This window comes from Pseudoliparis swirei, chromosome 9 (assembly GCF_029220125.1).
Source record: "Pseudoliparis swirei isolate HS2019 ecotype Mariana Trench chromosome 9, NWPU_hadal_v1, whole genome shotgun sequence".
NCBI lineage: Eukaryota > Metazoa > Chordata > Actinopteri > Perciformes > Liparidae > Pseudoliparis > Pseudoliparis swirei.
This window is the reverse complement of record NC_079396.1, coordinates 8,223,936-8,247,003: the sequence shown is the minus strand read 5'-3', so window position 1 is coordinate 8,247,003 and position 23,068 is coordinate 8,223,936. Positions and strand designations below refer to the sequence as shown.

At 41.3% G+C, this 23,068-nt stretch overlaps 1 protein-coding gene across 1 annotated transcript in view; it reads right to left on the bottom strand.

The window, feature by feature from the left end:
• Window positions 1–23,068, bottom strand: part of celsr3 (cadherin, EGF LAG seven-pass G-type receptor 3) — a 105,029-nt gene that overhangs the window by 47,167 nt on the left and 34,794 nt on the right. Inside the window, exons 4-14 of the mRNA XM_056422351.1 lie at window positions 15,992–16,214; window positions 13,621–13,736; window positions 12,506–12,594; window positions 12,280–12,294; window positions 9,545–9,702; window positions 7,022–7,185; window positions 6,444–6,569; window positions 5,232–5,401; window positions 3,871–4,056; window positions 2,130–2,240; window positions 1,816–1,984 (exon numbers count right to left, since the gene is read on the bottom strand). Coding sequence (XP_056278326.1) covers window positions 1,816–1,984; window positions 2,130–2,240; window positions 3,871–4,056; window positions 5,232–5,401; window positions 6,444–6,569; window positions 7,022–7,185; window positions 9,545–9,702; window positions 12,280–12,294; window positions 12,506–12,594; window positions 13,621–13,736; window positions 15,992–16,214 — 1,527 coding nt within the window. The remainder of the gene's footprint in view (window positions 1–1,815; window positions 1,985–2,129; window positions 2,241–3,870; window positions 4,057–5,231; window positions 5,402–6,443; window positions 6,570–7,021; window positions 7,186–9,544; window positions 9,703–12,279; window positions 12,295–12,505; window positions 12,595–13,620; window positions 13,737–15,991; window positions 16,215–23,068) is intronic.

Below are 23,068 nucleotides of genomic sequence, written 5' to 3'. Positions count from 1 at the left end.
TAATTTCTGTTCGAGACTGCAGCTTTCAATTACAATGAATAAATCATATTTTATTTGTGTGAGGCCACTAAGTGTGTAGTGCTGAGGACCCGAGGAAGCGCAATGTGGAGTGTGAGGTTGTTTGTATGAGCGGTTGTTTGTAGTTGTTCCGCTGTTTTCAGCTATTTTCAACCATTAATGGGTTGCCATGCTATTAGCTATGTTCAGCTATGTTCAGCTATTGTCTTTTTTATTTCAGCTTCAAAATGTCAAATGTTCGCATTCCAACGCATTTTCAGCAGGAAATGCATTTTCAAGTTTGCTATTCAATATTGTATCTCGTTTCTCCTTTCATCATGAAGTAATGTCCTCTCATCATCTATGCTTGGTAGGTGTAGTCTGTTTAGTCAATACCCATCGAACTGAACTGCAGCTGGTTTATCATTAGCAGTCAAATAAATATCAAATATCCATTCTTCATCCTCTCCTTCACTTTCACTTTTCTCTGCTGAGTGCACATCTGTAATGTTAATTTCCCTTAGTTCTATGATTCATATGCCACTTTATGCATTTATGCCAGCTGTGTGTGGATCTATTCCCAATTGTGTCATCAGTGTTTTCAGGCTGTTTGATTTCTCTGGCACTCTTTCTTGTCTTCTTCTCTCCTCTGACCTCAAAACTTTTGGTGTTTGTTTTACACTATTTCTGGCACCCACCCTTACTCTTCATTAATCATTCATACGTTCAGTTTCTCTGTTCCTCCTCTGCACACATCTCTTTCGGCTCTTTCCTCTTACCAGTTTTCTCCATAGAATATATGTTTTCCTTCTTCTTTTCCTTTACATCTCCACTCTCTCCCTCCCTTATAATCAGGTTTTGCCCTCCACATTAATTCTGCCTCATTATATTCACCTGACTAAGTACATATGGAAACTTAGCCCGCAGTCAGTCTCTTACTCTCGGTCGAAGGTGAAGGAGAACTCATTATGCATTCCCAAATATCTGTTTAACCCAGTTAGAGCATTGGCAAACACCTACGCACTTACGGCCGCATTATAATAATTCAATTTGTCTGTGTCTCTAAGTCAGCTGGCTTCTTTCATCTTCCGCTCTCACACATCTCATTCACATCCAATGTCCAGAATGTGCACTTATAATGACCATTCTCATGGCACAGAGGTGAGCTCGGGCGCAAGTACCTATGCCAGTTTATCTCACGTCAAATGAGGTAGATTTGCCAAAATGTCAGTTGGAAAATCATATACTTGAGAAGCCTTTTGTGTTTTCAATGAATCCCATAATTTAATATTAGTCAATTCATTTTTTTAAAGAAATTGTGAAAAATGTGGATCATAACATATTTTTTAAATAGTAACCAATTGAAAATAAGGAAGAGAAAAGCAGCAACAAAAATGTTGATGGTATAATTTTTTTAGCCTTCATATTAACGATTAAAAACCATGAATTAATTATTTGAAATGTTGCCAATGCACCAGTGCCTTTAACCTTTATTCTTTCTCATAGCCACCAGGGGATAACTACTCTAGTTGCACTAAGAAGTCCTTCTCACTTGATTTATTACCTCAGTAAACATTGTAAACATAAGTTTATGGTCTCAATCATACTGAGAGTTTTCTTCAATACAGCATGATGTTCATTAAGTAAATCATAATCCCAGTTAGAGTAAACAAAAAAACATAAAGCAGAATATGCTTTAGGGCTCCCTGGTAATTGACAGGACGCTACGACAGTGTTGTCCGGTTTGGGAGTTGTCAGTGTTCATGTTGAGGCCCCTTCCTCAAGGACAGCATCAGAATCATCTCTCGGTTCTCTCACCAGGTTCGCAGATACAGGTGTGCCGCTCCCATTGGTCGGAACAGCGGCTGTGGGAGGGGCAAGGAGACGAGACGCAAGGGTTGCCGACATTACAGCCAATCTCTACTTTGACAGACCTTGACGGCCGTGGCAGGGGAGGGGAGTCAGGCCGCACACCCAACCGAACGCCCTGTTGAAAGAGAGCGAGGTCAATGTTTAGAGAGTTTAAACAAATAGAATCTTTGCATCATTAATTTATTGAAATCAGTCTATTCCACACTCATATCTTTGCACATTTCCTTCCCTTATTAACAATTCAATTCATCCATCCTTACCTGTATGCATCCTTTTATCCCGTTTTGAACCTCTCCAGAGCCCAACACTCCTCCCACATGCAGATGTTTCACCTTCAAACCATGAATTTCATTTCCCAAAATTACTGTTCCCTAATGGGGAGAAAAAAGGCAAGAGATGTAAGAGGACTGATGTGGACAGCAAGGGAAAAGAGTATTGCTTTTAATAGCTGAATACAACTCAGTATTAAGTTATCATTTGAATACTATTACCTTACAATGTAATATTCCAAGATGAAAATATTGAGGCAGTAAATAAAGCTGCTGTGGATAAGGTCAATATCCAACTGATAACACAGACAGTGGTGTGAAGCAATGTTGACGGGCAATAATCATTTAAAAATAATCAATGAGCCCCATTTATTACTGTTTCAGCTGCAGTGGAATTTGGTAAAATAGAGTGTGAGATCTGGCAGGTAATAGCTGCACACATGCCAAAAGCTTTCAAAGGCAATTGCTGTTTAATTGGCAGCGTCAATATTGAATAATTTCCTATTTTAAAATGTTTTCTGCACCATTTACTCTGTGCATCACTTGATGCACTTTGAAGAATAGCCTGGTGGACGACAGTAAGAAAAGATGAACGGCATAATTTGTTGAATCATTTAAGAATCAAATCCCCATAAAAACAGAACTTGTCGCTTTGTGTAAACAAAGCAAAAGATGACAATAGTACAGTGGGTTTGCTTTTCAGTGTTAATGCGTCTGTCACATATGTACAAACCTCATATAAATAAACACAGATGCGTGTGATCAAACAGACAGTTTGACATATTAATCCACGACAAATTAGGGAAACTAGGATCATCAACTCATATTTCAGAGAGACTGAGGCCATCCAGGGTTAGAAAATATGTGTACGTGTGTGTGTGTGTGTGTGTGTGTACGTGTGTGTACGTGTGTGTGTGTGTGTGTATACATGGTGGGTGGGGCATGATAAATGAAAAAAGGTTCTGAGATAACTTGATCAACGACTGTAAATAGAAAAGGTTGATAAAGCGTGGACGTGCAGTAAACCTTGTCGTCTCTTTTTTCGCAACATTCCAGTCTACTTCTATCACAGGTGAGAGCGTCTGAGTAAAGATACATTATTTGTGTACAAGACAACTGCAAAGGACAACAGGTTTATTTTGTGCAAGATTGATCTTGTTTCAATAAATGTATGGAACATTTCTGAAAACCATGCTGAGAAATTATTTAATCTTTCCTGCTTTGATTTTAAGACTGAGATCAAATGTAAAGGTGTTCCTAATATATTTAGCAGTGTAATCCTGCACTGTATTGGCCCATAACAGGAAGTGAGAAAAATATGGAGATATTTTTGATTAAAGGATATTAAAAAGATTTGTTGTCTTCCTTTCTATTAAATGCTTCATAATTCCAATGAGAGTTTTTTATGTATTAGACATGCATTAGACACGTTCTTTTTTATCAATCAAAGAATTAGAGCCGGGGAAAAAATGCCTATTTACAAATTAACAGTCAATTAAGGTTGTGAATCCATTAAGTATAGACATAATAAAAAAAGGCACCACAAAATGTATCGTCATGGGAAATTAAACCCTTTTGATTTAGTGAAGTAGGAATAAGGAAAACTGTGTAACTGCATTCACAGTATTTTATACTTTTCAAGGCTAAAAATAAAATCTATTCATCCGAAGTTGCTGGAACAATCAGTTTGTCCTGAAAATCTTCCATTCAATGATTGAATCCTGTTTATTACCTGATAGAGTCCAAAGTCGAGCCGTAGCGTCGCAACGTAGCGCGTCTCGCGGCCGCTGCGAACGTCTCGCAGCTCCAGTTGGAGGTCGTGCCACCGGCCATCTGAGACCTGGACCTGATCCAACCGCAAACGCACCAGTCTGGTCGATCCACGGGACACTGAGAACACCAACTGACCATTTATAACCTGGGAGCACACACACACACACACACACACACACAGAGAGTCAAAGGCCAGAAGAAAAAAGGAAAAGACCGTAAAGGAATACCATAGAGGAGACTGAGAGAGGACTGTTTGCATATATTTGTTTTTTTGTTGTTTTTTTCTTCCGTGAAAGGGTTTTTTCTATTTTTCGGGAGTTTTTTCTGATCCGATGTGAGGTCCTGGGACAGGGATGTCGTATGTGTACAGATTGTAAAGACCTCTGAGACAAATTTGTAATTTGTGATATTGGGCTATACAAAATCAACTGAATTGAATGGAATATGTGTGTGTGTGCGCATGGACGGATTAAGAAACCACGGGCCCCTGGGCCTGGACGTATCAAGGCCCCCCCGCAAAAAAGGGTTAGAAAAGCAACAACATTTTTTTACTTTTTTTTAAAACATCGCTAACAAAACAGTCCGTATGGAACAACGATACCGGAGCTGAGCAGACAACATAACGCGAATTATATGACCATGACATGAATGACTTAAGCCTAGCATATACCGGCTACGGCGCATCGTGTCATATCATCATATTCATATCAATACAATGTTAATAACAGCGACGTCACGCGCGGAGGCTCTGGTTTAGGGGCCCCCTGAGCTCATGGGCCCCTGGGCCTGGGCCCGGTAGGCCCGTTGGTTAATCCATCCCTGCGTGTGCGTGTGTGTGTGCGAGCGAGCGTGTGTGAAATTGAAATCCAGCCTCTTGGCTGCTCTCCTGCCAAGAGGCTGCTCGTTCAATACTGTCTTGGGGTGTAGAAATGTAGGAAATGTAGCATTGATTTAAAACACAATATCCCACAATAATAAAAGTGGGAAATGATGCTGCCGCCATTTCGGTTTTAGCAAAAATGCAGCTAAACCTTTCGGAACTTCTGCCAACGGTAAAAGGAAAAAACATCTATTTATCCTCTTCAGCAGAGCCAGAACGAAAAACCTCCAGCCAGAAACTGCTTTACTACAGGAATAAACAGGTTGGGAAATGTGGTCTTGTTTTCTCAAGCCTGACGTGACATTGGAAGTCAACAATTATGGTAAAAATTAAAACAAAACAATATTATTTTCAGGGATATTTCAATGTTGAAATATGTTCTAGTACAGATTAACAATAAGGGAAATGGAGAGTCAGGGTGTGTCTGTGTGCACACACACCTGGAACAGCAGACTGGTGTACTGGCCAGCCTGAGCCTGCAGCAGCGTCCCCTCTCGCGCTCGGGTCCTGAACACCAGGCCGAGGTACCAGGGCGTCGAGATAGTTACGTCGTTCTTCAGGTCCCACCAGAGGGCGCTGTTACCCAGGAAGCGATGGGGGTGTGGCATCACTGGCATAGCGGTTGAGAGAAAGACAGTGAATAAAAAGTGTCGCGGAACTACTCTGTTAACTTAGAACAGCCTCAAGATGTCATTGATCAGGAGCTGAATGATCTCTATTGAGTATTCATGTTCAGTTTATGTCAGCAAAGGGACAACCTTTTTGGTATTGGAAGCAATCTGGTTCCGTTTGTGGTGCGAGTAGTAATGCCCAATCGCACTCAAGTAGGCTTTGGTTGAGCAAAAGAGATGGAAACCATTGGTCGAGATACAATCTGAGAACCCTCTGGGGCTATTGTTTTGTTTTTCATTTGTTTTAAATTAGTCTGTAAACTGGTTACTTGTGAAATAATCCAGCTGTACATGACTCCAACTCCATTCTCACATCTCAAATTGCTAACTGCACTCTAAACAATTGCCGCTGAGGAGAAATTCTTGACTCCGTTGGCGGCACCAGAGTCCCAGGCATTTCGAATCTCTCTCCCTCATATTTCTGTGACTGTCTGCTGTCTATGACTAAATGAAAGCATACAATGCCCCACAAATTTAGGCAGCTGATTGTGTTGACAAGCACAAAATAAGTCTAATAACTTGAACACTTGAGATTACAGATACAAAACCTAATGTCTTCCCACAAGAGAATTTTGCAACATGATTTCCTCTTGGGGCTAACAGTCTGTGCTCATCTAAGACAGATATGAATGATAAAGCTCTCATCTTGAGTCCACCTGGGCTACAGAAGGTCCACTTAAATGTTGGAAACCACACCAGGTTTATCTAGGTCCAATTATATACAGGAAATAAAGCCAGACATTTACATCTATATATAAAACCAGCTCACATTCTAATCGCTGCGATTTCCAGAAAACCTTATTTTAACATAAAAAAATTATTCACAAATTAAAGTGGCGTTAGTATAACTACTGCTGACATTTAAAGTCCACTAAAGGTCAGACAAAAACTAGCAATTATGTCTCATTATTTATCACCAAATATTTCTTTGCTGATGGTTGAAAATGTTGGAATGAAAAATAAACTCTAGTATCCCCTCACCGTGGCTGCAGTCCTTCCCTCCGTACCCGAGGGGACAGTCGCAGGAAAAAGTCTCCCAGCTCACCCTGCAGGTTCCTCCGTTCTGACAGGGGTTGGACTTACAGAAGGGAAGCTTGGCGCTGCAGCCTATGAAAGGCAATAAAGACACTACATAACCAATCAAGTTTCTAAAAAGGCATCACAAAAATGTGCCTGCATGAAATAAAAGGCCTCACATTTTTAGCTCAATGAAAGTATTTTCATTAACCAATGTGCATATTTAGAGTTAATCTTTTCCAAATGCATTCTGTCGTGGGATCTCAAGATTCAAATGGATTTTTTGAAATCCACATTCTAAATTTTTAAATAGTATATCACACACAACCTTGAGTACATAACAATAAGCAAAGATAGGATATTAAAGTTTTGTCATTTTCTGTTAATCCAACAATAAATCAACACAATTACACTTGTGTGTCAATTTTAATGATTTGGATCCATTTATAAATAAAAAAAACAAGTGCCAGATGTCATTCATGGACATTGTAAATGTGCCATTGCTCATGCTTATTAAAAGAGGAAAGCTTAGCCGTGCTGACCGGGGAGAGTTCCATTGTTAGCGATAAACCCAGCCAAGTCCAGTGGCTTGCTGTCAATGTGCAGCTCCTTCATGCAGCCGATAAACTCCCTGGTGCCAAATGGGAAGTTGTCTGGTACGTTGGGAACTCCGCCCAGAAACAATGGACCAGTCAGGTCCAGAGACCTGAGAGAGGAGAGAATAAAGAGGACGACCAGTAAATAAGGTGGCGAGGAAATGGGAATAAGAAAGGGATGGTGGATTATCCCCTTAAGGATGGAGGTGAGGGGAGGGATGTATGAAGTGAGGGTAAGAAAGGGAAAAACATGAAAAGACGCTATGAGAGAGGAAAAACTCGTTGGTTTTTTTAAACAGAGATTAAATGTGTCATCAGAGGTAAATGTCCACAAAAAAAAAACAGTTGGTGTTGAGGAGAAAGGAGATGACAATGATGTTGTTGAGGGTAAAAGTGGGAACAGCGGGGGATGAGAGAAACTGAAAAGATGAGAAAGAAAAGGGGGAGGCAGTGATCTAACAGGAGATTAAATCTAATATACAGCAAATATCAAGAGAGAAAAGGTAGAGCTGTATGACAAGGCAGAGGGGGAACAGAGACAAGAGGCACCAAAGGAGGTAGAACAGAGGTGGATGTGAGGGGACGTCAACGACTGCTATGAACAAAAAAGAGATTACGTGTGAGTAATAGTAAATATCAAGAGAGATGATGCCAAGACAGATGGAAGGCTGGTGGAGGAAAAAATTTGGGGTATATGTAAAGAGGACGATGTAGGGCACAACCGCACTTAGGGAAACGCGTGAGCTGGAAAAAAAATGTGAAGAGACATTCTGCTTTCAAATTTTTTTTCTTCTTCTTTTAAGCTGGCAAAGGCGACGCGTCACATGCTAAACGAATAATTGCAGGGAAATATGAGTGAACCCAGAGAGACAGAAGGCGCCGGAGTCAAACAAACAAGAGATTAAGTGCGAGTTCTAGCAAATATTAACAGAGAGCGTGATTAGAAGAGGATGCTGAGATAGTGTAAGAGGAGGACGAGCTGGTAATGGAGAAGGAAAAGAGTCGAAGCGCTCGGCTTTGGCCTTCCTCTCTGATCTGCCTTCTCTTTCCTTAGCCTCACAGAGCGCTGACAGAACACACACCACCTTGATGTCAGCTTACAGAGGCAAGGCCAGACATCAACACCATGACAGGCTGCTTCTTGAGTGCATGTGTGAATATGCCCGTGTTGGTGACGCACATGTAGACATTTAGTTTGGTAGATACGCACACACACACCACAAGAACACTAAAACACGTTGACAAGGTCAAAGAGAACGGGAGACTTTTAAAAGGGTTGAGTTTAACAGATCAAACTGCTCAAATCTGCATTAAATGGTGTGTTACGCCTTTTTCAATTCAATTCAATTCAGTTTATTTTGTATAGCCCATTATCACAAATTACAAATTTGCCTCAGAGGGCTTTACAATCTGTACACATACAACATCCCTTTCCCAGGACCTCACATTGGATCAGGAAAAACTCCCAAATGCCTTCTTTTCATTGCAAAATTGTGATCAGTTTATACGTTTTTTTGAACCACGCTGAAGCTGTCATATTATGAATCTGTGAATCTAAGTATTTAAAACAAGTTTCAATAATTAGAACAGAACTTTCTCTTTGGTCCACATTAATACTAATGTATTAGTACGCAATGGCAAGCAACTGTTTTTATACATATGTATACTGTCTCATCTTGAGAATTGTGTGTGGTAAACAAAATGCAGGTCCGTCTTTCAATCAGGGAGTTGGCCCTTGTTGATGTGTCCTTGAGTAAAACACTTAGACCTGAATTGCTCCCTGTAGCTGTATCTACGGTGTATAAATGTATCATGATTGTAAGTCGCTTTGGATAAAAGTGTCAGCTAAATGTAATGTAATGTAACATTATTTTCCTTTTAATACCTGTAATCCAGCAAACGGCGTACCAACACCTGCCAGCTGGCCGGTGTGCCACGACTCACACTGACAACTTCATTGGTTTTCTACTAAGTGAAAATGGCCTTTGAATATCTGCTAAGCCTCCAATCAGTCACAGATGATGTTTAATGAAAGTTGTCTTTGCAAAGGAGCTGGCACATCCTGTGCAAACACCACCCACCGCTCAGGGTCAATGACTATTCAGAGTCAATCAGTTGCTGTGCTGGAGGTATAGGGATGGAAGAATTTAGCTGAATATTGAGTCATCTTTTTTTCATAAATGTCAAAAATGAGACTACGGGATTTCATTTAATGATGAATTACACACACAGTGCTATGATAGCTATGACTCGATTGTGTTATCTTACATATATTATATATACATATATATACTTTATATATATATATATATATATATTACACAGTATAACATTGCCTTTCATGCTATCTTCTTTATTTATGGGAATCATCTTTTAAATGCCTTCAAGTTACCAAATGTAAGGAAACAACTAGTTTAAATACATAAAAACAAAAGATGGAGAGCTGTAAAAAAAAAAAGGTGAACTCACTTCTTGCTGCTGGTCTGTTTGCCCTGCGCAGCACAGCTGTAATTTCCGAGCTGTGTACCAAAGCGAAGCGACAACGCTGTATCACAGTTGTCAACGCTCACAACAGCAATCTTCTCATCTGAGGGACCCTGGGCCTCGCCACTCATACTGCGTTTGGGCTGAACACACACACACACACACACACACACACACACACACACACAAGATTGAAAATAGAGTCCCAAGGATACAAAAAACAAGAGACACCATGACAATCGACAACGTGCAAGAAAAACAACATCATTGATTAAATCTAGAGTTTATATCGCTGCAGTCGTAGACTACAAAATAACAGTTACAACTAGGGCTGTCAATCGATTAAAAAAAATTAACTAATTAATCGCACATTTTGAAATTGCGATTAATTAATCGCGATTAATTGCAATTAAAAGTTAAAAGTTAAAAGTTCATTCTTTTTAAAGACAAAACTTCACACAGAGCTGTGTTTTCAAAGAGGCTCCTACATATACAGTGCCAGCGAGGTATTTAATATCGTGGATGATAAATTGTTTCTTCAGTGAAACATCAGATTAGTAAAAAAAATATATATTGAGACCCCATTGGTCCTGTCATCTTTAACATTGAACACAGCAGAACCAGTGGCCTTGGTAACTGACTGACATTCAAATATGTCACGTTAACCCTCTGGAGGCTGGGCTCATTTTATACATTTTACAAAAAAAATTAAATTCACCGTTTAACCCTTGTGTTGCCTTCGGGTCATTTTGACCCGAATCAATATTACACCCTCCTGCCGCCTTCGGGTTAATTTGACCCCATTCAATGTTTAATGTCGGTGTTCTTCGGTAGTCAACAAACAAACATAAAGTGCCTCACACTTAAACTTGGAAAACAATATTAATTCTAATAATTTTCTGGAGGTTTTAATTGCTGGCGTCAAATTGAACCCAAAGGGTAAAATATGTTAGTAAATATAAAGGTAACAGGAGGGTGAAACATTGAATCGGGTCAAAATGACCCAAAGGCGGGGGAGGGTTAAATATTTAATCGGGTCAAAATGACCCGAAGGCAACACAAGGGTTAAAAGTGTTTCCCTTCTTTTTAAAGACAAAACTTCACACAGAGCTGTGTTTTCAAAGAGGCTCCTACATACAGGACTGTCTCAGAAAATTAGAATATTGTGATGAAGTTCTTTATTTTCTGTAATGCAATTAAAAAACAAAAATGTCATGCATTCTGGATTCATTACAAATCAACTGAAATATTGCACGCCTTTTATTCTGATTTATTGCTGATTATGGCTTACAGCTTAAGAAAACTCAAATATCCTATCTCTAAATATTAGAATATCATGAAAAAGTATACTAGTAGGGTATTAAACAAATCACTTGAATTGTCTAATTAACTCGAAACACCTGCAAGGGTTTCCTGAGCCTTGACAAACACTCAGCTGTTATAAATCTTTTTTTTACTTGGTCTGAGGAAATATTAAAATGTTATGAGATAGGATTTTAGAGTTTTCTTAAACTGTAAGCCATAATCAGCAATATTTAAAAAAATAAAAGGCTTGCAATATTTCAGTTGATTTGTAATGAATCCAGAATGCATGACATTTTTGTTTTTTTAATTGCATTACAGAAAATAAAGAACTTTATCACAATATTCTAATTTTCTGAGACAGTCCTGTATACAGTGCCAGCGAGGTATTTAATATCGTGGATGATAAATTGTTTCTTCAGTGAAACATCAGATTAGTAAAAAAAAAAAAGTATATTGAGACCCCATTGGTCCTGTCATCTTTAACATTGAACAGCAGCAGAACCAGTGGCCTTGGTAACTGACTGACATTCAAATATGTCACGTTAACCCTCTGGAGGCTGGGCTCATTTTATACATTTTACAAAATAAATTAAATTCACCGTTTAAAGTCTTTTGCATGTGACACACCCCCACGTGTTATACATCAAACATTCCAGAACAATCTCAGCTCTGAAATGAGCCTCATTGTCCTCGCGCCGTGTGCTCTGGTTCTCTGACTGACAGGCTGCTCAATGAGCCTGACCTGTGAGGTGGGAGGTCCTTTGTGATTTACTGTGTGTTCATTGGTTTTTTTTTCCCCGAAATGTTGACAGACAAACGGATTGACCAATCACGTTGAAGGTTTCGTGTGTCGCGTTCTTTCCGCGCCGCGTCACCCGACACGTCGCCCCTTCGTTCCTCTGTGTATCAGAGGGGGAGACGGGAGGAAGGAGGAGCAGGAGGAAACCAGACTGATTCATCCACGAGTTAAACTGATTTCTGCTCCTTATTTTCGCGGAGAAATGATTGTTTTAAAAACGGAAACAGTGTCAAACCGTACTGCCGCGGTTTTAAAAAATAAAAAATAAAAAATAAATTGCGTTAAAATATTTTAGTGCGTTAACGCGGCCAAATTAATCGCATAGATTAACGCGTTAACGCTGACAGCCCTAGTTACAACACATCCGACTGTATTCAGTATCTACCCCGCTACTGTACTCCGTGTTCGAAGGAAAAGGGAAACACTCGAGTTAGTAAGAGGAGGAACCAACAGACACTGTATATGGGTGGGAAAATAATGGCGTAAATGCAGATAGACACATTCACTCTTCATTTACTGTCTCCCAGTGAATGAAAAAAGACAGAGGAAGGAACAGAAGAAAGGAAAAGAAGTAGGAGAAGAAGGAATGTATGTGCACCCTGACACTCATACTCACATAGCGTGTAGCTGGCTGAGGAAAATTAAAGAACATGAGGAAAATTAAAGAAGATGTGTGGCGAATATGCATGAATGAAATGGTGACAAGCGAACGGCCTCACACACAAACGCGTCATCTCAGTTCCAAGTGCTTTGTCAACAAGGAGGCTAAGAAACTATTCTGCCGACGCAGCAGCAGTACGGCACAAACAACCATCAGTGAAATGTTACGGAAGTGAACGCACCTTATTGTAGTAGTGAATGTGAACAGTATGCCAGTTGCCGTCACTCACACCGCCGGGTAGGAACGGACTCACCTGAGTGGACGATTCACCTGAAGGTAGTCAAATGAAGTTTGTGTCAAAACATCAGCAGGTTGTAACATGACATATTGTGACTGGATTATTGAATAAACTCTGTTTTGTTGTTCATTCTGTATGTATGACATCTATTGTAGTACAAATTGTTAAGCGTTCTGAGGCAAATTCGTGATTTATTATTTTGGACGATACGAGATCAATTGAAACTAGAATGGATGGGCACTCGGTAGAGCGCATACTTCGCATATCACAAGATTGGGTATTGAATTATGAACATTTTGGCATTATTTGCATGCCAATTGGATATAAATTGACCGCGCTATGGTAAAAAGAAGATGTTGACCTTTTCATGACCTTGACCATGACCTTTGACCCGATCGATCCCAAAATCGAATCAAATGGTCCCCGGATAATAACCAATCATCCCACCAAATTTCATGCAATTCGGTTTAATACTTTTTTACTTATGCGAATAACACGCATACAAATAAATAAATAAATACACGGCGATCAAAACATTACCTTCCGCATTTTCAATGCGAAGGTAATGAATGTGTAAATAACTGCAACTTATCATTTAGTTTAAGAGGTTTTGACTCCCTGAGACCAAGTGTCAATGGTTAGATGTAAAGTTTTTTGACAACATAAAAGAAAACAAAAACTTCTCCTAAAGCGGGATCAGTGTCACTTTGTATTGGAAACAATATATTTTTTTTTAAACATCTTAAATGGTGGTGGTGATTCTCCATGTCTGCAGTGTGTAAAATACCTCACATCCCAGTGAGGTTTTCTCACAGCACCAAATGTAACTTTGTCGATAGTGCTTGTCTGACCTCGAATATTTTGTAAAACCAACCATATTTATGTCAAATCTGTATCCTAATCTAATCCTGATTCTAATCCTACACCTAAATAAATCCCATACTGACCTTTGAGAACCAAACTACATCTCTCTTTCCCCTTGGAGATATATAGTATGTGTATAAATAGGGAAATACTATAATTCAAAAAGCCCACTCACACATAAAGACATATCGTACCTGTGGAATATTTGAGCACCACTTGTCCTTCTTGGATCTCCAAGGCAATGAAGTCATGTTTCTCATTGAAGCGTCCATTGTAGAAGAGAAGGCCACTGTTCTCCAGGGTGGCAAAACTAGAAAAAGGCACACACATAGAAAACCACGTCCTTAATATGTTTATTAATGAATATAGTGTGTGCAGTTGTATTATAGTTCTACAGTATATCTTGCATGTTTTTTTATCCGGAAAATATGCAGCTCAAATAAATCAAGCAATTCTGTATGACACACATTTTTAGATTAGATATTTAACTCTGGTTAATGCAAGACGTGTCCTAAAGCAGCGAGCTATAAGACACCTAATTTCACTTGTCAAAACCAAAACAACTGTTGCTGTTTAAAACCATATTGCTGCAAACTCCAGTCCCTCCAGCTGCTCAGTCTATTTTCCAGAGCAGTGGCCAGCGCTGCCATGTTAACCCATCCTGATCAAAAGAACTGTTTAGGCTTTTGATACTACAGCACAGATGTCAAATCTTCCCCCCTGGTAACAAGATTGCAGAACGATTACCACGGCTTTCATCTCGTCTTAAACTTTTTTTTTTAATAAGTGGTGTCTTAAACTCATGTTCCCTTGACGAACAATATTACTGCCTCCTTATTCTTACTAATTAATCTACATTTCACGACTGTAAGAGGAATCAGTGAAGCTAACATGAATAAAGGATGAAGGCATAAATAAGTGGGATGTTTGTGAAATTGACTATTTGAAAGACCAAATATCTGCATTTGGTGAATAAATACCATACATTTACAATATGATGATTGTTTCTCTTCAAAGCAGTAAACCTCATAAAGGCATTATTATTACTCCAATTCTTTCAGCTCAGCAGCTACGGACAACTTCAAACAAAGCCGCAGCACTCTCATTCACAAATTCTCCACTACATGATTGACAAACATTATCATTTTGCAGTTGGGACAGGTCTATGCTGACATCTGTACCATCACAGCTTTTGAGGAAGCAGCTTTTGGGTGAACAGTGAAAAATATATCTTGCAGGGGTGAAATAATACGTTGGAAGTGGGAGACATTGAGTGGCATGAATAATGGTTGAGTTCTGTTGCGCTGGTGTGAAACAGCTGACAGCAAACACAACACTAACTAAAACAACCAACATCAGTGGAGGAAGGCTATCTGCTGCACAGCTCTTCAATGCTCATAAAGCAACATTACATTTTATTCCTTGACTTACCACTTATCACTGCCCAACTGGTGGTCACAAATCAATGAAACAATTCACATGCCGTGAAGCCCCAATAAGGCACAAAACCTCATTTAGCAGCAATATTATGATCAAAATGTCTTTTCGCAACCACTACACAGTGGGAGGCCACATCCACCTGGCTACAACCCCATGGGCAATGTCACCTTAGCAACAATCATTAGACGACATCACCTATGGAAACCAATTCGTAACCCTGCCTCACCACTCTTAAGAACCACTTCAGATCTCCCAAAGACAACCACTCATATGTCGAGAGTCGAAGGAAGCAGCGGGGAAACGGTGATGGTGGGCGAGCAGGAAAAAGACAAAGGACCTCAAGGAGGAGGCGATCACTGACCTCTGCGGAATCATACTGATACATGTGAAATCCACCAACTGTGTAGTGCACCAAGCAAAGTTTAAAAGACACATATGCATAACTGATCTCACTCACGTGGCTCTGCAGGTTAGATGTAGGTCAGACCCATCAAATGATCAAATAGTCAGAGAATGTTAAAAGTCTTGACAAAAGGTCTGAGAGCCAACATTGTTTGGCAGGCAACAACTGTACAACTCAATCACTTCAATTATTTTCTTCTTTTTAATTGAAAAAGCTGCAGACAATTTTTTATCTAACTGGGAGATTGAATTTCTTGAAAACCTAAGAGTTTTTAGCCCTTCACACAAAGAGCATAGGGTCACCAGAAGTGCAGCATTTTCCATTGGAGCCTTTGCTGAAACAGAAAAGAGTGAAAGAGGAGCGCACAGGGGTGATAAGATGTAAGATATGAGAGAGGAAGAGAAAGCAAAGAAGATGTTACTAAAACCAGTAAATTGATGGATGAAAGAGGAGAGAGAGGAAGAACTTCACCTTCTTAGTTTGGAGGAAAGTGGAGCCAGCAGAGAGAGAAACCATGAATAATAGGATCGATCGCGGAGATGAAATAAATAGATTAAAGCAAAGAGAAGAGAGACTCTGTAAGAGGCAGATAACTGAGAATCAAAGAGGAGTTGTTATGGATCTCTGTCTGAGTGCTGCTGGAAGGCGAGAGATGGAAGCTGATAAAAAAGGAAGCAAGGAAGATAGCAAAAGAAAAAATCTAATTCACTCAATCTACTCACGTTAACGAGATGGACAGGTGAAACCTCTGTCTGAGGCCCCGGAACATGGCGAAGGACTTTGGTGGGAAGGATCGGGCAGTGACTGTGCAGTATGGACGCTCGTAGCCTCCTGCAGGACACTCGCAGCGGAATCCGCCCCCTGAAAGCTCCCGACACGTCCCTCCATTTCGACACAAACCCGGCACACACCTGCCCTGCCGCCGGTCAAACTCACACCGGTCACCTGGGGATTAACAAGGAAAGTCATTTATTATCTCAACCTATAGTTGAACGTCAGTGGGAATTGCAACAGCACTGTCGAGATGAAAGACGAAAAATTTTGTTTCAAGGACACTCTGTCGCAACGAACATTTCTAAATCACATGGTGTCATTACAGTCACAGTCTTCGGATATGATGTACACTTGCCATGCAACAGATTAACAGAAAGATACATGTTTGGAGCTAACATTTCCAGGAATCTTTATTGTATAAATATAAAAGGATAACAAACTAAAAAAGGCAGATTTTCCCCATCAGTGTGTGGACAGCTTTACCATTGTGTTGCTTGTTCCACTGAGACTTCAGGTAATTACGTTTCATAAGCTCTGACCTCACTTCACTCGTCCATCCCATGCGCTGTGCAACCCCACAGTACTTTACTTTGAATCCCACTCGAGGTCCAGAGGTTCATCATGAGTTTGAACTACGGTTGAACGAAGATATTGTCATGATTTTATTATTGTACTCAATACGCTACGTGCATGACATACTTTTAGTTAACTTAGAAGAAGCGTATACTGTATTTATAGTATATTTCATGAATGTTTATATTATCTTCCTCTCTGGCATTGCTTCCCTAATCTCCTCATTGTAGCTGAATATTATTAAATGAATAGAGGCTCAAAACTCTGTCCTGATAACTGCTGAACGAGCTTACAGCAGTTGAGCTTAACTACTGAATTTATGTGAATTCATTTATAATTGAGTCAAGCCCTGACAAGAACTCGAAAGGAAGACCCTCAAGGAAAAGGAGCGATTCAATGTGTTCACAAAGAGCATTGTGAAATGGGCAATGCATAAAACAAGCAGAGAAGTTGGCCATTCCTTTTCACTTATTTTGAAACAGAAGTTATACAATGCAATCAGCTATTCATCAGACATTGAAAGGTTGTGTTGTGTCACTTGAGAGCCTTCTGTAGGTTTCGACGAAGGATACTTGACACGAGAGTCTTGAAATTGCCCCAATTTATATAACTGTGGGTCTTTTTCCGTGTCAACAGCTCAACGGAGTGCTGCTGCTTTTCTTTCTGGCAGTGAACTGCATTCGCCAGCCGCTTTAGATGTAAATCAGTACTTGAATAAACGGTGGAAGCAGCAGGGTGCTGATTCCTGAGGAGCAGGAGAAAGAGCAACAGCTATAGGACTAACCCTTTACCAACCGTCATATGAACACAATAAAGACTACAACCAAATTAGAGCTGAAATGAAATACTCAGTGTATGGTATTTCAAAGTGTATGTCTGCAGGAGAAAAGGTGTGTGTGGGGGTCGTAAACGCCCCCAAAAAACAACACAAACAAATCTGCAGACGAGATTAAACACAGATGTCACTGCCAGTCAAACAAACACCGGTCTGTAGAGTCTCAAGAAGCAGGGACACCCACACAATACACACACGTATACACACAATCAAAAGGTATGAGGGAAGAGTTAGCTCTTTCCCTTTGGTTTTCACCTTACCTTGAGCATATTTGGACATAATCCCACACACATACACACTGTCTGACATTTAGCAGCCGCACACAAAAACACCCACGTCCAGCGCCCTCCAACTAAACAGAGCAGACAGGGGTTGGAAGTAGCCTGAAGACAGACGGCTCCTTCAGGACCCATTTTAGAACCTGCTGGCTGGCCCACGCACTTGAGCAAAAAATACAAATACAAAATAAACAAACAAAGCGCATACACATCCATAATAGATGTAATATAAATCTATCTATAATATATATAATAACACAGATTAAAATAATATAATTATCTATAATAATAGATGTAATCAGGCACATCTCGTCTCAAAAAGATGCAGAAAAATTGGTTCACGCGTTCGTTACTTCGAGACTGGATTACTGCAACTCCTTATTATCAGGCTGCTCTAATAAGTCTCTTAGGTCCCTCCAGTTGATCCAGAATGCTGCAGCTCGTATTCTCACTAAAACTAAGAAAAGAGATCACATCACTCCTGCACTAGCTGCTCTGCACTGGCTCCCAGTAAAATTCTTCTCTTAACGTACAAAATCTTGATTAGTGATGCACCATCATATCTTAAGGAGCTTGTAGTACCATATTGCCCCACTAGAGAGCTACGATCACTAAATGCGGGACTACTTGTAGTTCCCAGAGTCTTAAAAAGTAGAATGGGAGCCAGAGCCTTTAGTTATCAAGCTCCTCTTTTATGGAACCAGCTTCCACTTTCAGTCCGGGAGGCAGACACAGTCACCTCGCTTAAGATTAGACTGAAGACTTTCCTCTTTGACAGAGCTTATAGTTAGGGCTGAATCAGGTTCACCTGGTCCAGCCCCTTGATATGCTGCTATAGGCTTATAGCTGCCAGGGGACATTTTAGGATGCACTGAGCACCTATCTCCTCTTTTTTCTCTCCTTAGGGATGAATTTTCATCTCTCAATCACACGTTACTAACTCTGCTTTCTCCCCGGAGTCCTTTTGACTTCACGTCTCATGGGGTCATCGGACCCTATGAAACGGCATAGATCCTATCTGCCTGATGGATCATCGAGGTCTGGGTCGTGGAATTCCTGCTACCAACTACGCCACTGCCCTGTTGAGACTCCGCCCACTCCTCCTCTCTACCTCCATCTGCCTGATGGATCGTGGAGGTCTCCATCGTGGAATATGCCTACTATGAACTATTCATACACTCTGTCATATTCATTGAATGTGTTTTAACTCTAAATCTGTCCTTCTGTACACATTACATCTATTGCACCTGTCCATCCTGGAGAGGGATCCTCCTCTGTTGCTCTCCTGAAGGTTTCTTCCCTTTTATCCCCCTGAAGGGTTATTTGGGAGTTTTTCCTGATCCGATGTGAGGTTTTGGGGCAGGGATGTCTATGTGTAAAGCACTCCGAGAAAAATTTGTAATTTGTGAAATTGGGCTATACAAATAAACTGAATACTATATAATAATAGAGTTTATTTTTCTTAAATCAATCTTCCTCTCATATTTATCATGTTCTTCTTCATCTTCTTCTTCTCTCTCTTTTTCTCACACACACACACACACACACACACACACACAGATCACTGCCCTCGAGGTTGTTGGGTTTTTATCATGGAGCTGTTTCTGTTGGTACTTTGTTTGTGCTGCTTTTAGTTGCCAAAGTACCCACGGGCAGAGAGTCCACACATCCTAATCAACACACACACGCGCACACACACACACACACACACACACACACATGCACACACAGCACTTCTGTCAAGTCTATAAGTCAATAAAACCTTCTCATTTCCTCACATTCGTTTGTACACAAATATAATCGGACATACACCAGACGTGGATACACACAGACAATTTCTCCAACACACGGTCAAAACACACAAGCTCACACTCTGACCCTGACTATCTGTGACACATGCAACATAGACTGAGCCCCGCGGAATGATGCATTTAGTGGTGACACACTTAGAGCTTGTCGGAGAATCAAAGGTATGAACTGCTTGTATTACCTCCTGTCAGGCTGCAAACTGACAACAATGTTTTTTTATTTCATCCGCTGCTACAAGTGTGTCACTGCACAACACCTTTCGTGGCTGATTGCTTGGTGCTTTCGTGTTATGTGCTTGAGCAATACAGTTTTCCTGATCAATGTTATTGTCTCCTTTTTTTTTCTTTCCTTTGCATCAATCAATTGTTCTCTCTGCAACTGTTTATTCATTCGTCAGTCTTCCCCACTCCATTTCGCCACCGGGCAGCTCATATCTGCCAGTTATTGTCTGACAGACATACGCTTTCACAACACTGAATAACCCTGAGGTCGCACACACACACACACACACACACACACACACACACACACACACATAGAGAGAAAGAGAGAGACCCGGTCACACACCCAGCTCAGCTAACAATAGCCCAAGGACATTGGAATGATCACATGTTTCTGTCCTTGTTTAGCTTTCTTTCATCCTCCTATCCCCTCTCACATTAAAACTTATATATACCGTAATGTAAATGAACACAACAGGGAACCAATTAGATAGGGAAACACACATACACACACACACATGCACTCTAACACGGCACAATGTCCCCGCCTCTGCTGTTGCGCCCATTCATCCGTACAGACCCTCCTCATTAATATTAAAAGGAAAATAAATAGACATTAATACTCATGAATTATGAGACTTAAACACACGGTTGTTCATTCTGCACACACCCAGTTGCTCACAGTTAGACAGACGGGCAGGAAATAAATTGAACGATGACCGACAAGACTAAACAGAAAACACAATATTTGCACCCGTACAGCATGAAAAACTGCAAACAGAAACACTACGGGCAATAATTTGAAAAAATAAAGCCAAGCAGAGCCTCTGAGCGACTCAACGAGGAGACTTACACTGACCAGCAGTGATGGGAATAAACACACACACTCACACATCGAGCGGGACGGTGAGGCTCGGACGGTGAGCGTCCTCATTCTGCTCAGCATCTGGACTCACGTGGAGACGCAAAGGTCAAGCTATTACTAAACGCTGAGAGTTTGTTTGCAAGACAGCACTTTAAAATTCCTCACAAACACACAAACACAGATGTTTATAAATAAACTCACCAGAATGGAAACACACACACACACGTATGCAAACACACAAGACAGTGCTGCATCGACACAGTCAAACAAAGAAGCACACACACACAGACAACTTTTTTCGGTTCACACTTTTTTTTAAAGGAGACATGCTTTTTCCATTCACCCCTACATCCTTCCTTCCTTTCCTACCCCCCAAGTAACATCTCTAGATATAAAAAGCTCCACACTCTACTGTTCTCATCTCCTTCCTCTCATATCTTGCCAATTCATTCTCTCTTTTCATCCGGTCTTCCTCTTCTATGAGTGGCTTGATGCATTCACACCACCCCTTCATTTCTGCGAATATTGTATTCATCAAAGCTAGGATTCTTCAACACCCCCCTCCTCCAGCATCTTAGTTTGCTCCGCCCTACCACCCACCCCATCGCCCCTCTCCTCCACCACCAACCCATGGTACATCCCTAGAAGCCACTCCACTCCCAGTTGCTTACCTCTTCTCCTCCCTCGCTAGGTCTCGCTCACGCTTTTTGGTGCAGAAGTGGCTTCAAGGGCTCTACTTTGAGTTTGATGTGTTTGATTCTGGAGTAGATTACAGCTTTAAAGTGTGATGTGATTCAATTCAGTTTATTTTACAAATTTTCTCGCAGTGCTTTACAATCTGTACACATAGACATCCCTGCCCCAAAACCTCACATCGGACCAGGAAAAACTCCCAAATAACCCTTCAGGGGGAAAAAAAGGGAAGAAACCTGGAGGAGAGCAACAGAGGAGGCTCCCTCTCCTAGGATGGACAGATGCAATAGATGTAATGTGTACAGAAGGACAGATTTAGAGTTAAAATACATTCAATGAATATGACAGAGTGTATGAATAGTTCATAGTAGGATCCATCAGGCAGATGGCGGTGGGGAGGAGGAGTCTCAACAGGACAGTGTTGGCTGTGTCCAGACCGAGCACGAGGTAGTTCGCCGGAGATTGTCGCTCTTTTAGTTTTTGTGTTTATTTTAATGTTTTTGCCACAAACACATCGGCACTAACAGCACAGCACACTTTTGGACATAAACTTTGCGCAAAACAAGGGTTTTTGTCCACTTTTTCCATCGATCCAGCGTGGCGGCAGAGATCGACGAGCGAACCACATCAACAACAGTGGAGCCGCTACTACGGGAGACGACGAAACATCGAGGGAAACGCGCGATTCGGAACAGACTGAGAGTTCAAGCCCACCTCTGCCCAGCATCCTTCTTGCTAACGTCCAGTCTCTGGAAAATAAGATGGATGATGTTAGGCAAGGATCAGATTCCAACGGGACATGAGGACTGTAATATCTTTTGTCTGATGGAAACATGGCTGCCCGCTGGTGCGGATCGAGTCATATGCCCAACGAGTCCTTCTCTGTTTTCCGTGCAGACAGAACGGAAGAGTCTGGTAAATCTAAGGGTGGAGATAACTAACAACATGAAGAACATTAAGACTCTTTCGTTCCTGCTGCTTGAACCTGTAACATCTCCCGATCCGATGCCCTCCATTCTACCTGCAGCGGGAGTTCAGCCCGGACATCACCACAGCCGCCTACATACCACCACAAGCGGACACCGTAGCACTATCGGACCTACATGATGTGTTATGTCGGCATCAGAACATCCCCCCGGCGGCTGTGGTGGTGGCTGGGGTTTTAAATAGGCTAACCTAAAAAGTCATGCCGATTTTCACCAGCACATTACGTGGTGCTACCAGAGGGAAAGAACGTTGGACCACTGCTATACGCCATTCAAGAGAGGCTACAAGGCTGTCTCTCTCCGCTCGAAAATCAGACCATGCCGCCATTTTTCTGCTTCCGGGCAAAAAAAAGATCGCGGGAAGCGGTAGTGACGAGAACGGAAGCGGTGGTCTGACCAATCAGAGGCTGAGCTACAGCGCGCTCTGCGTTCGCCGACTGGGACATGATCCAATCCAGTTCCAGCGCGTTTGGCGGAAGTAGCAATGAGCCTCAAGCAACGCTACGGGACACCATCGTCCCCATGGTAAAAGTTAGGCTCCTTCCTAACCAAAAGCCGTGGGTTCATAGATCCATCCGTGAAGCTGTGAGCTGCCACTGCTGCCTATAACTCCGGTCTTGTATCCGCAACATGAGTACAAGGCAGCGGTCTATGGACTGAGGAGGGAATCACAGATGGAGCAGCGCGACAGCAGGCCCCTATGGCAGGCGCTACGCACTATCACAGACTACCAGAGCAGACCCCGCTATGGTGCGCAGATCCCTA